Source organism: Amblyomma americanum, chromosome 11 (genome assembly GCF_052857255.1).
Source record: "Amblyomma americanum isolate KBUSLIRL-KWMA chromosome 11, ASM5285725v1, whole genome shotgun sequence".
Classification (NCBI taxonomy): Eukaryota; Metazoa; Arthropoda; class Arachnida; order Ixodida; family Ixodidae; genus Amblyomma; species Amblyomma americanum.
The window spans coordinates 1371994-1389756 of NC_135507.1; the positions used below are offsets into that span (position 1 = coordinate 1371994).

At 49.7% G+C, this 17763-nt stretch overlaps 1 protein-coding gene across 3 annotated transcripts in view; it reads right to left on the reverse strand.

Annotated features, from left to right (window-relative positions):
* The window catches only part of LOC144110047 (uncharacterized), a 48771-nt gene that overhangs the window by 24509 nt on the left and 6499 nt on the right, over nt 1–17763 (reverse strand). For 2 of the 3 annotated variants that reach the window (XM_077642853.1, XM_077642852.1), the window contains exons 2-4: nt 15905–15982; nt 15140–15288; nt 4275–4464 (exon numbers count right to left, since the gene is read on the reverse strand). In XM_077642853.1, the coding sequence (XP_077498979.1) occupies nt 4275–4464; nt 15140–15288; nt 15905–15982 (417 nt within the window). The remainder of the gene's footprint in view (nt 1–4274; nt 4465–15139; nt 15289–15904; nt 15983–17763) is intronic. The other variant, XM_077642854.1, reaches the window with a different exon arrangement.

Sequence of the window (17763 nt, forward strand, 5' to 3'; positions counted from 1 at the left end):
TTTTATCACAGAACACATGGTAGAGCTGACAAGTGCCACGGCTGAACATTGTTATATCCGATATATTGTTATAAACGGGTTTGGCTGCATCCGGGTTCAATGGAACCAGACTACGACGAATGTAACAAGATTTTTTTTTTTGGCTATTCATTGAGGTACCCAAAGAGAGGCGTGTGAACAGCAAAAAAAATGGGGGGGGGGGGGGGGGGGGGGCAACTTTATGATGACCTGTCATTGATGCAAAGCGTGCAGCATGCACTGGCATGAATGTTCCTATGAATGTCGAAAGAAGGCACTGCAGGGGCTGAGAAACAAGAGAAAAAAATTGGCAGAGAAGCAGCAAGGCAACAAGCGACTGGTGCATGAGGCTTTCCACGGAATATTCACATTCTTTGTTCTCAATTCTTGAGATTTCCTGACGCAAGAAATGATGTTAAGGGGGGACACTGGTCTTAAAGCTATTTTTGTTGTTTTTTGACCAATCTTAATAAAAATACATAGACTTATTCAAATTTTTATGCTGATTTCAAATATGCATTTATTTTAAGTGTAGGCCAATTAGTTTCAAGATAATTAACAATTAATGCCCATTGTTTGAGGCCCAAATAGCAAAATAATGATTTCATCTAAAATTAATTTTAAGGCATGGTTAGATAGCCAGAATAGTGAATTATGAAATGTTGAGAGCAGATTTTTGATATGTCAATTATTACTCATTTTACAACCTTCTGAATTTCAGTATAAAGAATGTGTGTACCAAGTAATGGTAAATTAACGAAAATAATTATTTTTTTAAGGTAAAATGAAAAAATCTGCTCCCAACATTTCACACAGCATACATTAGGCTTTCCATTGCAACCGAAATTTCAGCTCTATGTGACTTGGTTGCTGAGATATCAAGGCCTCAAGACTGCTAGCAGTCAACCATATGCATTTTGAGAAAAGCCCCAAAAACAAGCAGGGGACAGTTTAATAAATATTTACAAGTGCAGTAATATATTTACAATAGGAAATGGCTAGTAGCCACCAGGAATGTAGTCCTTTTGATTGCCAGTAGTATCCAGGTGCCGCTTCTTGAGCACTCCTTGAATATTTTCCGCAATGGAATGCTTTCGAGCGCACTTTTGCTTTCGGCGCTCATCCTTCTCTCGCATTCTTTTTGCGCTCATAGCATTCGTATTGAGGCCCAGTTCCTGTAATATTGCTGCAGAAGTTCTTTTGCTGCCTGCGTTGAACCGCATTACTGCCTCAGCCACGGCAGCCTCAACAGTAAACAATGATGCGTGGCGCTCTTTGGGTGCCAAGGCCCATATCAAAGAGTGTAGGCTTTCATTACTGTTTTGGGTTTTACCCCTATGGCACCGCTCTAAGAGCTTCCTATCCGACAGTCGCTCATAGACAGGGAGCAATGCTTTAGCAACATGGGGTGGAATGTTGTACCGATGCTTTGGAGCAGATTCGCCTCGGGCTGCTGCCGCATTTTGCTGGCACCAAGAGTCCAGTCCCGATGGGCAGAAGCTATGGTTTGATGCCTCATCAGTAGAGGTAATGTGGTGGTAGGTGGCCATCACAGCCTTCTGCGTAGCCTCTACATCCCCATTATGGGATTTTAAAGCCCAGGCATAATAGGAGCTTAACTTTGTTATGAGGCTGCCTGTCAGTTTGCCTTTTCCTCCAAGGTTTTCGGCACCTTTGTGTTTGGACAACAAAGTCCGCAACGCTGTTCCCATACGTTTCTGCACGTGGTTTATGCAGTCTTCTTTTTTTACTTTGATGTATCCATACACATCTGCCTCTTGCACAGCTAGAAAAGCCCGACTATCACCGTCCGAAAGCATTGTGGTATAGCAAAGGCCACACTTCTTCAACGACCTTTCAAAAAGAATAAGGGCTGCCTCAACTTCCATCTCTCCAGCCTTTTTTTCTGAGTTTTTTTGGCATAGGTGCCCAGCCCTCCAGGACTGGTATGATGGGTCACCTTCTCTTGGGCCTCGCTCGCAGCCGGCACAGAAGTTGCACAATACAACATAGTCCAGCACAAGCCCGGTAAACAGTTCGATGACGGTTCCCACACCAATGTGGGATGTGTGGCCGCGTGTCATCCAAGTGCCGTCGTATGATACTGCAATATTGCCGGGGTTCCCAAGGTCCAATTCATTATAAAGTTCTCGAACCGACCGCGCACACTCTTGTGTAACTTCTTCGGCTGCACGAGCTGCTGCAGGTGTCAACTTTTTTTTCACATAGTCTTGCCACGTTTTATTGTGGAGACCGCGGTGCGAAACGTTCAGCGATGAAAAAATGTCATTTAGAGCTGTCTGCTGGTTGCCAGTGCTCTGCATTGCACGAGCAGCGAGCACATTCACCACAAAAGGGTTGATCTTCTGATCGCCACGTACCCGCGGCGAACTCCATGTAGACGATGCGTCTCCACAGCTCGCACATTGAAGAGAAAGTTTAACGGCAAGGCCGTATTCTCGCTCATCTTTTACGAAGCTCAAGTCATTGCCGCCACACGTTTTACACTTCACAAGTTTCAACAAACTGTTGAGCGATTCCAAACAAACGATCGTGAAGCTTGCCTCGTCGAGCAGACAGTCCGACGCGCTGCCGTCACGTAAACAACCAGAATTCCGCTCCGTTGCTGGAGTTGAGGCGAGTTCTCGCAGTTTTTGTTCAGTCTTCGTCTTATTTTGGAGCACATCTGAGGGCTCCAGCATCACTGTATCACGGCGGATGCGGGCGCTGCCGCTTACAGCTTCCCGTGCCGCGGAGCGCGTTAGGCCTACCTGCGCGGCCTCGCCGACACGATCGTTCAGCGCATGTCGGGGCGCACAGCAGGGCGTCTCTTGAGGTTATCGACCAGCGACTTCTTCCTTTTCTTGCCGAATTTATGCCTTGAGTGCACCATGCGCGCTGAACCAGGCATCGCTGCGCGTTTCTTGCACTGCACTGTCCGGCACAAAGAGTCGCGTCTCCCCGCGGCTCGGGCGCGTCAAGCAGACGCTGCCAGCCAGCTCCACCAATCGGATGACGACCTGCTGTCACGTGATCCGCGGCAGCCAATAGAATTTTGAATACTACCTTTTCTTTTTTGCTATTTTCTCGGCAACCAATGGGCGAACGGAAGCCGTAGTGGCGGGAAATTGAAGGCGAAAGGCGGCTTTTTCAAATGAGACCAAGATGGCTGCGGTGCCGCGCATGAAACGGGAGCTACGCTTTGCGAAATACTGCTGTTTCGGCGCCGATTTCAGCTCAAATTCGGGCGACATGGATTATATAAATTGGTATTGTGAGTAAAATACTGACCTTAGAGGCGAGAAATTTAACAGAGAGGTAGATAAATGGCTGCTGATTTCGAAAATAACATTTTCTAAAAACTGATTTTTTCGAGATTTTTCGGCCCGAAAGACCCGTGTCCCCCCTTAAAACACAATACTGCAGTCGCTGAGGCACAAAGCACATTTCACGGCTACAGTACAGATCCTCGAGAAAGCACCTGTGAACAACACGGTCGTACGATGCATGGCCACAGCCGACCATTGCATCAATATCAAAACCTTTCACTTTTCCCATGAAAATCGTAGAAAAGGTGCCGGTTGCACGGAAGAAAAACACCACCATGCAAGCACAATTCACTTAACCAACTAGCAGCTGGGAAGAGGAGCCGCACATTCATGGGCTGTTGATGCTACCTGCCATCCACTTCAAATGCATCACTGTGGTTTGGGTCAGTTATCCCTTGCCGTCCACCGCACTGCACCCTACAAAGGCACTTTCTCTGCTAATCTCGCCGAATTGCCCTGCCTCTTGTAAGGCTAAGAATGAACAGCATGGTCACTTTCATGCACGCGAAAACATGCCGATGCCGCCGCATCTGCAGACTGCATTGGCATGCTCTTTACTGAAATGCCGCCAGTGATCGCTGCTCAGCAAAGACTGTGCTGTGACAAAAACTAAGTGGCATAGATGCAGAAATGACCATGCATGTGGGAACAGATGACTGGTTGACCTCTGCACCATTACTGGAAGCGAACTTAAGATATGCGGTAGGTGGCATGTTGATCTCAATGTCTGTACTGCTAACACTGCCTTCTAGCCAAGACGTCCAATATAAAAGGCACACTATGAAACTTCACTTTACACAAGTCCTATTACGCATGTCTAGTCCATTTACAGCAAACAATGAATGACGCTTCACGTTACAGTCATTATAAGCGGGTTTGATTATCATGCAAAAGCTACGTGGGTAACAGACTTGCTGTGCCACTTACCAGCTTTTGGTGCAGGAAGCCTGCACGACACCTGAAGGGGCTGGTGAGAGGCCTCGACGCAGACGCTGCCTCGAGCGGTGACCCTCAAAGTCTTCCCATGTCGCAGCACCTCCGCTCTGGCTGCTCCAGTCGGAGAGAACCTCCGAGGACTCAGTTGGATCCAGGCTCAGCTCATCCAAATCCAGTCCAACTGGGGAAGAAAACCCATCCTGCTTATTACTACTCCCATCATACTTGACCCAAATTCCCTGTCAAAACAAAGCTGTTAATTTGATGTCTGCTGAAGTGACCAAGCTGTTCAATCATGTGAAAAAGTACAAATCAAAACAAAACGTGCTAGTGAGGCCCGCCAAACTGCCGACCCAGAAATGTAACCTGCAAGCCACGTGGACAAACACAAATAGACCGATCTCACAAAACCCACTGCGCATGCGTGCGTTTGCCGGAAGCAGCCAAGCCCCATCTTGGTTGTAGTCCTTTGCCCACGGCAGCCCACTATACCTGATACCTTGCTTGGTATTACACCCAGTCTTTCCGCCCTTTCATTTACTGCGTTAAGCGAAAGGAAAAAGAGGCACCACTTTGGAGTTTCAGGGGATGCAATGCTAATCACAGCAGGTGCAGCACTGAGAGGGTTTTCAGTTGTTGCAGGGAGTGGCTCGAGTGACCACAGCGGCAATGCTGCGCTTGTTACTTGAACCTTGTCGTAAAAAAATTGGCAGTTGTTTAACTCTAGTTAACCCTAGTTGAATTGTGAAAGCTTCGTTTCCTCGGCACGTCTTCTAAGCAGAGTCTCATTCCGATGCTCTCGAGTACTCAAAGCGGTCTCTTCCGGAGTTGGAGTCACTCCGGGACGTGGCACTTCTTCTAGCCCCATCTTCCTTACGGCGCTTCTCGAGTCGTGCGGCGCGTTCTTCTGGCGTCTCTTGAGCATGTTGTCTCTTGCTTGCTTCGTTCTGTCATTGTTGTGTCTCTTTCGCGCTCTCCATAACGACTACAATACATTGAGGTGAAGCGCATATAACTCCCGCGAGGCGACACCTCCTCTCCCTCTACCCCAGCAGAGCATATCTGGTGGAGCGAGCAGCGACGGCGCCATCTGTTGGAGCGCAGCTGCGGCGTTGCTAGGCAATGGCAGCTCAAGGTCGTTCGTCGGCCACGGCATACGGCTGAAGTGCGGCTGGCTGGTGTAGTAAAGCTTTCGCTTAAAATGTTGCAAGTGACGATGAAAACGCGCTTGAGCGTCGCTTTTTCTCATTTTGCAAGCAGAAGATTTCTACGTATACCTATGAAAGCGTTTTAAAAGTCTTCAGACAGTGCTTACATTTCTTGACCCCTAATTTTGTATTGCTCATTTTTGTTGTACCTATCTAGGCAATCACTACAGCCGCGTCACAGTACATTTGCTGTCCATTTTTTCATAATGCTCCTTCTTTGAAACTGGCCCTACAGTAGTTCTTTTTTTTATTCATATAAACATATGAATAACTTCATGATGGCTCGGCAGGTTACCAGCAGGAAAGCTGAGTTAAGTATGAGCGAGCTATGCAGTTTTTGAAGAGTTGTGTCAAATGCTTGTGTTCAGTGCAAAATGATAAAAGTCAGTCAGGGAGGTACTGAGTGTGCCAAATTAGGGTTGAATGGTTTTTAATTATTGTGACCAATAAGTTTTTTGAGCAGATTGTTGATTTAAGGTAATACAATCTTTGCTGCCAATGCACCTCCCATGTGACTCACTTTTGTTATTTTCTCAGTAAGAGTCTGAACTCATTGACTGATCGGTAAACATTAAATAAGCTTTTTTTTCTACACCGAAAGCTCTACTTCAAGACTAAAGCTACAAAAGCTGAGCCACTGATGAAGCCTTGGCCACGAATAAATAAATAAACAAAACATTGGCACGACTAGGATTCGAACCTGTGGCAGCGCAAGTAGACCAGCTTCACTGGGCACTGCACAAGAGTACTACCATACAAATGCATGCAAGGACCACACCCCATTCTCCCAAAGGAAATATTTAAAAAAAAATAACATCCATGTAAGTACCACACCCAAACTTTTCACGACCCAGGCGGGAATAGCCTTCGAAATGCATGCGCACAGAAGCTTCCTGGTGCCATCCCCGGATGGCGCCAGAGGACGCGGCTCATCATCAACATTTCCTCCATCGCAAGCTCCTCCTATCCATTCGGCACCAGTATCGTCAGCTCCAGTCTTTTGTGGCTGTCTAAGGCACAGGAAAAAATAGCACCAAACCATGCAAACTGCAAAAAACAACAATGAGACACAGACACTTGTGGTTTGCATGGTTTGGCCCTATTTTTTCACCACATCAAGTAGCGACCAACCAGCCCAAAAAGAGGTGTTAACGGCATGGGAGTTGTGCACCGCGTTAGTTCACCGTAGTTTTGGCTTTAGTGTGCTGCCGCCGAGCGTTGCAGTTTTAGCACGATGGGCAAGCACCTTTATAGCTACACAGCTGAGAGTTTGCTGCCGAACACGGCAAGCGCGCGGCGGGCAGGAAATTTGCGTGCGTGGCCGAGAAGAGCGTCCGACGATGGTACAACCAAATGGATGCACTGAGGAAAACAAGATGCAAAGAGCGCGCTTTCCAAGGCAAGCCGTGCAAGTTTCCCGATCTGGAAGGAGAGCTGCTCTGCTAAGTGATGGAAGCGCGGAACAACAGCTATGCGTAAACAATGGACATGCTGCACGACTTCTTGTGTGATGAGCGTGCACCAGTGCACAGCACCAGCTCGGAGTCTGAATACTCCGTGAGTGACAACTGCATGCAGAATAAATGCTGCTCAAGCCCTGACTGACGCACTTGAAAAAAAAATTACTTTTTTTTGCGCACATTGCGTGTATGGGCTGCACCCCAAAAATTGCCCCTCAAATTTAGACGCGTTTATACAGTATGTTATTGCCGCAGCCGATCACGCCTTGTGTTGCTGCAATACACCAAGCCCTGCTGAAACCTGAAAGCAGTGATTTGACTACCTTCATAACCTTGCATTAGCACTGTCTTCAGAAAATGACTATTTTGCAGAACTGCAAAAACACTTCGTGCTACATTGATGATGTCATTATGTACGGAAGGAGCCCTTCAAGAATTTGAAACATGTTTTGCACTTGATTGCAAAGGCTGGATTGAAGCTGAATGACAAATGCACTTTCAGTGTACAAGAAATCGATCGCAGGATCAGTCACAAGGATACACCCCTTACAATCAACGCCATCAAGGCTGCGCTAGCACCAACAGATTGACTTTGCGGTGGTTGTTGAGCCTGAGTTGCTACGTAAGAATGCCACATTCACTTGGAACCCTGCAAGACAAGCTTGTTTTGAGCAATTGAAAAGTTCCCTGGCTGTTGTTTACACCTGAGGGTGACATTATTATCACTACGGATGCCTCATCCATTGGCTTAGGAGCAGTGTTGCAACTGACAAGAAATGATCAACTAGTGACGATTACTTCTTGCAGGCTTACCCCACAGGAACAGAAGCACTCCGTTGGGGAACTGGAAGCCCTTGCTTGCTGCTTGTGGGCATGCGAATATAGGAGAGTGTACCTTTGTGGTCGTCCATTCATATTACGCACCAACCACCAGTCTCTGGTCACACTCCCTAGTACAAAGGGCAAAGGGAGTAGGCCGCCGACCGTTCCGGATTGCAAGGTGGCAAGCCAGGCTGCTGGCATACAACTTTACGATTCAACTCCAGAAGGGTAACAAGAATACTGTTACTGATGCTCTTTCAAGGATGTCCCTCCCAGAAAGAAGAGACCGTTTGGGTTGTCTCAGCATGCATTACTCATGCAGAGTTTGTTGTTCAAACAATGCAGGACTGCAGCAGGTTATGAAGTGGGTGACTCCAGCATGGCCTGCAGTGTTGCATGTCAAGGCACTTTCGTTCTGCCATGTGCAGACTGAGCTGTCAGTCGTTGGAGACAAATTTGTAGCCCCTTCGTCCCTCGTAGCACGGCTTCTTGGTGCAGCCCACAAGTCCCATCCGGGAATAACAAGGACAAAGCAGCGACTATGTGAGCAATACTGTAGCCTGCTATGTGCAAGCAAGTAGAGCAATTGATTGCATCTTGCAGGGTATGCCAATCTGTTTACAAGTCTGCAAAACCCATCACACCACCTCTGCAGCCAGTTGCATTCCCACCTGCACAATGGCAAAAGCTAGGAATCGATAATGTGGGCCCTTTTTCCAGTGTGCCTGCAGATTGCCGTTTTGCCATTACGGCCATCAATTACTACAGCAAGTGGCCTGAGGTTTGTTTCTCAGCGAAAGTGACTACTGCAACAGTCATCTCCTTTCTGCGAAGTATCTTCAGCAGGGAATGACATCCAGACAAGATTGTGAGTGAACATGGTGCTTAGTTTACAGCCTATGAGTCTGACAGTTTTCTCAAGGAATATGGCATCGCCCATACGTATTTGGCAGTCTACCGGCCGCAAGCTAATGGGCAGGTATAGAGGTTTAATCGGGTACTCAAAAAGTGTGTTCAAGTCTGCACACAAGAACGTCGCCCTTTGAAGGAAGCTATCACTGAATACCTTGGAGTCTACCGTTTCACACCGCATAACACCACAGGAGTGAAGCTTTCCGTCCTTCTTCATGGCCATCATGCCAGAACAAAACTTGATCTTGTAGGAGCACCAGGTAAACAGTTTTTCCCAAGACCCGCAGGCAGCGATAAGTCCATCCGCAGCAGAGTAGCACAAAAGCAACCAGCGAGTAAGATGTACATTGACCGCCGACGAGCTGCAAAGCATTCTCCATTAACAACAGGTCAACCAGTGCGAGTCAAGTTGCCAGGCCGCATGTCTAAAGGGGCTTTGAGCTACTCAAGTCCGTTCACCACTGTGGTCAAGACATCTACAAACTTAATGATGGCCGCACATGGAATCGGAATCTGCTGGTATCCTGCCCCCGACCAGTCACACCACCTGCAGTTGCGAAAAGTTGTTCGCCTGAAGCAGTAACACCACTTGGCGAACCACAGCAGGAAAGTTATGACCCACCTCAGCCGCCATCCGCTCGGACACCAATTCGGACAAGGCAAAGAAGACCACCATTGTAGTTTAAAGACTATCAAAGACAATGAGTGTTTATTGTGCTTTCCGGTTGTTAGTTATTAAGCGACTCTTTTTGAGGTGGGGGGGGGGGGATAATGTGGTATTCAGCAGTTCTGTTTATCTAACCTAGATGGTGCTAGGCACGACGTGCCTTATCATGTCAGCTGACACGCATTTGTATATTGCCACCACGTGTCCCCGGGTGGCCCCTTGAGCACAAAGAAGTGAGACGCGCGTGCTCTTTGCAGCTGGGTCACTGCTTGACTGCTTGCGGCCTGTGCCTAGTCTTTTTGATTCTGCAACCCATTTGTGACATTTTGTGGTGGAGTGCGCTGGGTAAGTCGCTCTGGAATATGTCGCAAACCCCTCCGAACACCGAGGACCCCAGACTTCTCCCTGTCGACACACCAGTGCACTGGGTCAGCAGCCGAAATCTTGGACTGCCCCCTGAGCATCGGCTATTGGAGACAACCTCGCCGCCTGGCCGACTGCCTCCTGTGCTCAGGCCATTCGACCCTCGCTCGGCGCCTACCCCTCAACCGGTCATGCAAGGGGCCACGTACTACACCCTCCAGAACCCACGGCTACCAAAGTCCTTTCACGGGACTGAACTGGAGGAAGTGGAAGATTGGCTCCTCCAGTTTGAACGTGTCGCCGCATTTAACCAATGGGATGACGCCACCAAGCTGAGGAACATTTTCTTCAGCTTGGAGGATGGTGCTCGTACGTGGTATGAAAACCATGAGGACACTCTTTCATCATGGCTTGAGTTCCGACGTCAACTGCTCGCCGCGTATATCAGCGCTGATCGTCGGGAGCGAGCTGAACGAGCCTTGCAGTCCCATATGCAAATGCCCAACGAAACGGTTACCATATACGTCGAAGACATGACGCGGCTCTTCCGACGGGCTGACCCAGCCATATCGGAAGCCAAAGAGCTGCGCCACCTAATGCGCGGTGTTAAAGAACAGCTTTTCGCCAGCCTCGTGAGCAGCCCCTTCAGCACTGCTGCCGAGTTTCTAGCGGAGGCAGTCACGATGGAGCAGGTCCTCCGGCAGCGTTCCACCGCATACAACCGGCCAGTCCTCGCTGGCCCTTGAGTGCCTTGAACACAGCCTCACACAGTGTTGGGATTTGAAGGCGCGGGCTCCTTTCCCAAGCCATGCACCCTGAGAAGCCGAGCACCAGGCCGGGGAATAACTTGTACCCATTTTGAGGAAACCGGTGGATAACCGGCCGGCAGCGGGAGTCGAACCCACCACCTCCCGAAGCCGAGGCGGGTACTCTACCACGAGGACACGGCTGCGGTCACATGAAGGGGTGGGATTGGTTGTGAGCGAACACCAACCCTCCAGCCCCACGACGACTGGCCACCCCTTCAGGGCTCACATGGTGTTGGGATCTGAAGGCGAGAGCTCCTTTCCCAAGCCATGCACCCTAGAAAGCAGAGCACCAGGCCCGGGAATGGCTTGTTCCCATTAAAGCATGACCGGTGGGTAACCGGCGGCAGTGGGAGTTGAACCCACAACCTCCCGAAGTCCCTCCCGATTTTTAACAGCAATACCGACTTTCCCCGCGACATGATCAGCGCTGTTGTCCGTGAGGAGCTAGAGAAGATTTGTGGTATGTCGCAGCCAGCGGCCAGCTCCCTTATGAGCGTTATCCGCAAAGAGGTGCAGCAAGCTATCGGGCCTCCATTACTACACGCCGAACCACAGCCTACCCAGATAATACTACTGCCGCCCGACATACGCTGAAGCTCTGCGACGCCCTACCCCAAATCCACCGGCATTTCCACTGCCCAACCAGACAGACTACTGCCGCCCGACCTACGCTGACGCGCTGCGACGCCCTGCCACAAATCCAGCGGCAGTTTTTCCCAACCATCACGACGTCCTGCTACCCTCGTGCAGCCAGGGCAGCACCGCATCCCGAGTGATCGAGAATCCCTGCGCACAGCGGACGTCTGGCATGGCCCTGACCACCGGCGTTTGTGCTTCCACTGTGGGAAGCCCGGTCACCTAATCCCCCGGTGCCCATATCGGGACCTTGGCCTGCAGGGTTTTTCCTCTGATGTGCCAAGGCCCCAATTTGGCCAACGGCCCCGTGAGATTGAAGAGTACCTGACCCAGCAACCTCAGTGGTCCATGGTGCGCCGTCAGTCCCGATCACCGTCCCCTCGCCGTCCATCGTTTTCACCGAATGTGCAGAACTCCTCGCGAGCGACGGCGGACCGCTCACCCAGCCCTCGCCGGGAAAACTGAGGACAGCGACCTCCGGGGGCGTGGTCGCTGGATATCGTCGCTGTAAAGACCCCCTGACGATGCAGACGACGCAGACAGCCGATGATAGGGCTTTGACGACGTCGACAACAGCAGCTGAACTAAAGGACCGCTTCTCCCTCGACATACCCATGCTTCTCGATGGTCACAGCATGAGCGCGTAGGTGGACACAGGAGCAGAGTTTTGAACTATCAGTGGCAAATTGGCAGCGCTTCTAAAGAAAGTTACAACTCCTTGCTCTGGTGTGCAGATCCGGACGGCGGGGGGCCATATCATTACTCCCCTTGCACAGTGCACGGCTAGGGTCCAGATCAGCGACTCGACGTTCATAGTTAGCTAGCTGCCTGGTGCTCCGCGACTGTTCTCGTGACCTGATTTTGGACGTAGATTTTCTCCGTGAGAATGGTGCTGTTATTGACCTGCGGCACAGAACCGTTACGTTTTCGACAGCTGAAGCCGACGACATCTCCGCCGTTTGGCAACGCAGCTCCGCCCTTTGTATTTCCACTGAAAATGTCTTGATCCTGGCGCACTCCAGTGTTTTTGCAAGCGCCGAATGCGATGATGGGCTACATGATGGACCTGCAGTCGCCGAGGGCAACCTTTCCTTGCTGCTGACACGACATTTGCGCGGGCCGAAGTGTTGTCCACCTCCGTAACGGTCGGTTGGAACTCCTGATTACTAATTTTACGAGTGAACCTCGTCACCTTTTCCGAGCTACTGCCGTCGTGTGGGCCGACCAATTGGCCGATGTTACTGAGTGCTTTGCGTCCGAGGCCATGGACCGACCGGACACGTCCCTGGATCGCATCGATATTAGCTCCGGGCTCTCATCGACTCAACTGCGTGACCTCCACACCCTACTGCTCCAGTACAAAACGTGCTTCGCATCCTCCTCGAAAGTGCGGCAAACGACAATCACGAAGCATCGGATCATCACTTCCGATGACGCTCGCCCCATACGACCGCAGCCGTACCACATTTCCCCAAAGGAACGCGACGCTATCCAAACGCAGGTGAAGGAGATGCTTACAGACGACATTATTCATCCCTCTAAGAGCCCGTGGTCGTCGCCCGTCGTGCTTGTAAAGAAGGATGGGACACTGCGCTTTTTGCGTGAATTACTGTAAGCTGGACGCCATAACGAAAAAGGAAGACTACCTGCTGGCCCGCATTGACGACTCGCTCGACAGACTTCGCCACGCCAATTATTTTTCGTCGATCGACCAAAAGACCGGATATTGGAAGATTGAGGTTGATGAACGTGACAACGAAAAAACGGCCTTCATCACATCCGACGGCCTATATGAATTTAAGGTGTTGCCCTTCGGCCTTTGCTCTGCGCCAGCGACATTTCAGCGCATGATGGATACTGTCCTGGCTGGCCTCAAATGGCAAACCTGTTTAGTTTACCTCGATGACGTGGTGGTGTTCTCAGAAACCTCCGACCAACACCTTGAACGCTGGGACCGTGTTGGATGCCCTGCGGTTGGCTGACTTGACACTTAAACCCGAGAAATGCCACTCTGGCTACAAAGAGCTCAAGTATCGCGGCCATGTTGTAAGCACCGATAGCATACTACCCGATCCCGAGAAAACTGCCGCTGTAGCCAAGTTTCCCTGTCCTACTACAAAGAAAACGCTGAAGCGCTTCTTGGGTTCATGTGCCTACTAACGCCGTTTTATCACCGACTTCTCCAAGACCGCTGAACCCCTCACCCGTTTAACACATGACGATACACCGTTCGTCTGGACTGCCGAGAAACAGGCTGCTTTCACAGAGCTGCGCCAACGGCTGCTACCGAGATACACACCGACGCTAGCAACATCGGGCTTGGTGCAATCCTCGTTCAACATCAAGGCGGCGTGGAACGTGTGATCGCGTATGCGAGTCGCACACTCTCGCGCACCGAAATCAGCTACTCCACCTCGGAAAAGGAGTGCCTCGCTGTCGTCTGGGCCACGATGAAATTTCGGCCTTATATCTATGGCCGTCATTTTAAAGTGGTCACCGACCACCATTCATTGTGCTGGCTTACCAATCTCCGGGACGCATCAGGCCGCCTAGCACGCTGGAGCCTTCGCCTTCAAGAATTTGATTACACAATTGCCTATATGTCCGGACATGTAAACACGAAGACGCCGACACGCTCTCACGCGCACCTGTCGAGCAAGCTGATGACAGCGCAGAGGATGACAATCGTTTCCTAGGTGTGATCAGCAGTTCGGACTTGGTGGCAAAGCAGCATGCTGACGCTGACCTGCTGTCTGTCAGGGATCACCTGGAGGGCCATGCTTCCAACATACCTCGACACTTTTCCCGCCACTTGTCCCCTTTTTGCATTCACAATGGCGCACTGTTCAAGAAAAACTACAGCAACGGTGACTGGCCCTACCTCCTAGTCGTGCCATCAGACCTCCGCGACGACATCCTTTCGGCGTGTCATGATGAGCCCACCTCTGGCCATTTGGCATTTGCACGCACGCTCGCTCGAGTGAGTCAGGGCTATTTATTATTGGCCTAAACTTGCAAAGACCATCCACCACTACATCAGAGGTTGCCGTGAGTGCCAGCGTCGTAAGTCACCAGCGCTCAAGCCCACAGATTTGCTCCAACCAATTGCGCCACCTTGCACACCTTTTGACCAAGTCGGCAATGATCTTCTGGGCCCATTCCCTGTGTCATTTTCTTGGCAATAAGTGGATTATAGTTGCGACTGACTATTTGAAGCGCTATGCGGAAACCCAGGCGGTGCCACGCAGTACATCCTCTGAAATCGCGCGCTTCTTCATACACCACATTGTTTTACGACATGGCACCCCGTCCCGTCCTCTGTCATCACCGATAGGGGCACCGAGTTTACAGCGCAGCTCGTGCACGACGGAGGCACGATGGCAGGGCACGACGGAGAATACAACAAAATTCTGGTAGTGTAATACATTTAGCAACCAAACGCAGATGTGCAACATACAAGTGGGCTGCAACATGAAGAGCGGAACTGAGTATCCCCCTGAGGTAGCTTGTCTACATTGCATGCATGTAAAGAGAAGCATTAAAACTGCACTAACATACAAGCGGGCCATTCCAGCGGGGATGCTACAGGAAAAGGTGAAATGCAGCTGCCTAGGGGCAGGCAATGAGGGAGAAGCATCTGAGGAGCATAGTAAGAATGTAATTAGCTGTTCCCCACATTGCAGTACACAAGGACGAGGAGCATCTGATGAGAGATCCCGGCTACTTCCATCATTCCAATCAGAAGATCGGATGTGACACTGCAAACACAGACTGAATTCTGTGTGCACTCAGCAGTTACATTTTTGAAAATCAGGCTATCTGGATCATACATTTTGCCAGATCATAACCCCACCCTTTTTAAGAATGTATCAACGGTACTGATGGTAGCTCCATATCAGCAAATCTGCACTGTGTGCCAAGCATTTTGAAGCTGAATAATATTGGAAAGACCACAAGCTGCAACAAGCAGCATGCTCACAATTGGTGCTGGTGTCCTTCTTCATGAAATCTTCCAGCTCACTCCAGCCAAAGTCAGCGTCCAGTGGTCCCGGACTAACAGTGCTTGGCGGCCGCTCCGGAGGAGACCATTCATTGTTGTCAACCAAGTCACCACGTAGCAGAAGGCTGCTGCAGAGAGAAAATCACTCATGCTCAAAACCAAAGGGGCATAACATGCTTCCGCTATTTTAGTTGCTGTAAAAACAAAAATCGACCCTTTGTGTCATGCACCCCCCCCCACCCCCTCATCAGAAAAATTCTCTTGTGGAGTTAGTTGGTAAAGTTACTGCAGTGCTGGCTGTAACATTTATTTACGGTAAGTGAAAGAAGTGAAAATATTATATTGATACAATGGTTCATGGGTAAATCCAAAGCAACTTAGGCTATGAAGGACACCGCAGTGGAGATGTCCGGTATTTTAGACCAGATGGGGTAAACATGCACAGTACACGGGCCTCTAGAATTTCATCTCCATCAAAATTAGATCACCACGGCCGGGATCAGACCCACGTTTTTCGGGTCAGCAGCCAAGCGCTGTAACTATAACCACTAAGCCACCGCGGCGGCGGAAATGCATGACGCACTAATGCATGTTACCAATGAAACGCACCACTGGTGTCACCAGAAGCCAACCCCATTCTACAAATGCATGCAGAGAATGGTGCATCAAAGGTGCGTAGTCACTGATGTAGGCTGCACACTTTGTGATACATATACTTTGGAGAACTGGAATATTCTATCTTACCACTCTCCTGTGTCCAGCAGTTCTTCGAACCCCATGAATAGAGCACTGTCATCTTTCCAGATGTCCGCGTTCCACGGGCTGAAACAATCGACACTTGTGAGAATGCAAGCATGCTCAGGCTGAGTGCAATGTTAATCACAAAATGCCATCAACTTTGTTAGGACTAGCCTCATTGTGCATGGAGTCAAGTTGAGAAGACAAAAGATTTTTTTTTTAATTTTTAAATGAGAGGAGAGGCACAAATAAGTGAAGTGAACAAAACCTCATCCATCTATGAAATTGGCATTGCCCCACAGGTAAAGGCCCGGAAAATTTTTTCCACACAGAAAAGTGGCAACTTTAACACCAACTGTACACTTGCCTATAGTTGGATACAACTTTAGAAGGCAGCCGGCTGATTCTCATGATCCTGCTAGCATGACAATGCAGGAACAATGGTGCAAAGGGGTCAATCCCCAACCAAGGAGAGAGGGGAAAAATTGATAATTGTTTATTTAGTTTAGGAAAGAAAATGGCAAAATAATTGTCACATCTTGGTCAACACTGGAACCACACCGTATAGGAAGGGAGGAGTGAAATACGAAAGAGGTGTGCAATGGAGGGCTACGGAATAATTTTGACCACCTGGGGATCTTTAACGTACACTGGCATCGCAAAACACAAGGACGCCCTCGCCTCCATCGAAACACGGCCGCTGCAACCGTGTCCGAACCCTGGTCTCGCAGATCAGTAGATAAGCGCCCTAAGCACTGAGCCACTGTGGTGGGGGAGGGAGACGACTTATGCCCTTTCACGAGAATCTGATAGGCTGGAAGGGCGTCCTTTGACGGGAAAAAGCCGCTGCATTCTTAAGTTGTACCCAACTAAAGTGTCTAGAAGGCAGTGGCCATAGCAGTGGCCTATATTCTGTTACATACATAGTAGCCACACTGCCAAAGCTACCACACCTCTTCGTGCAGCTCCCAAAAAGTAGTTCGCCACCCTACCAAAGTGAAGACGGTATATTTCGTTGCGACAAATCTCAAGTATGATGACTGGCAACCTCTTCCACTTTGTTTTGCATATTCCCACATATTTGTCCTGCGACTCATCGAGACATTGAGAAGAATGACATGTAGCAGAACGATATGTGGCTGGTACAGCTATTTGCTCTTTCTCCATCTGCGCTTAAAGAGTAGTTCTCAGTCTGTGAAAGTTGTAGCAAAGGTTGCTAACACCGAGCACCTCACAGCTTCACAACTGCAAATCCCAATGCTAGCACTTCAAGGCTTTGAGGAGAATGAATGATACGTAGTGGAGTAATATGGTTTTGCGGGAGCACCACTTCCGCAGACTCTACAGCGCTGACAGTATAGCGGCCGGAGCGTTCATCTCGTGACAGGCAGATGGTTCAATCGCCGGTGCCACTGGGTATCCACCAGCATTTGGGTACAAGCTCTCTCTGGGGCGAAATTCTTGAGAAAAGGGCCTTCTACCAAACCAAACCAGGGCTGCTTACTGTAGCCGCTACATTATGTTACTTTCAAGATAGGATTGAAAGCCAAAACTGTCCTTTTTGTAGAATAAAGCATTATTTCTGACAGCAAGGAAAGCCTGTACGTGAGGCTGTGTTTTGCTTGCATGTTCAGTGTATGCTTGAACAGTTATTGCACAATGTACTCTCAGCCGCAAAATTTTGGGGGATCTGCGATGTGTGGTGGCGTGAAGCAAAACGGCATTGCTGCGCCATCTGGCGTTGCAGAGCGGGGTGTCGAGGCTCACGGCATGCCTGCTGTGGCAGTACCGTGAGTGAGCCTCGACACCCCGCTCTGCAATGGCAGATAGAGCAGCAATGCCGTTTTGCTTCACGCCACCACACA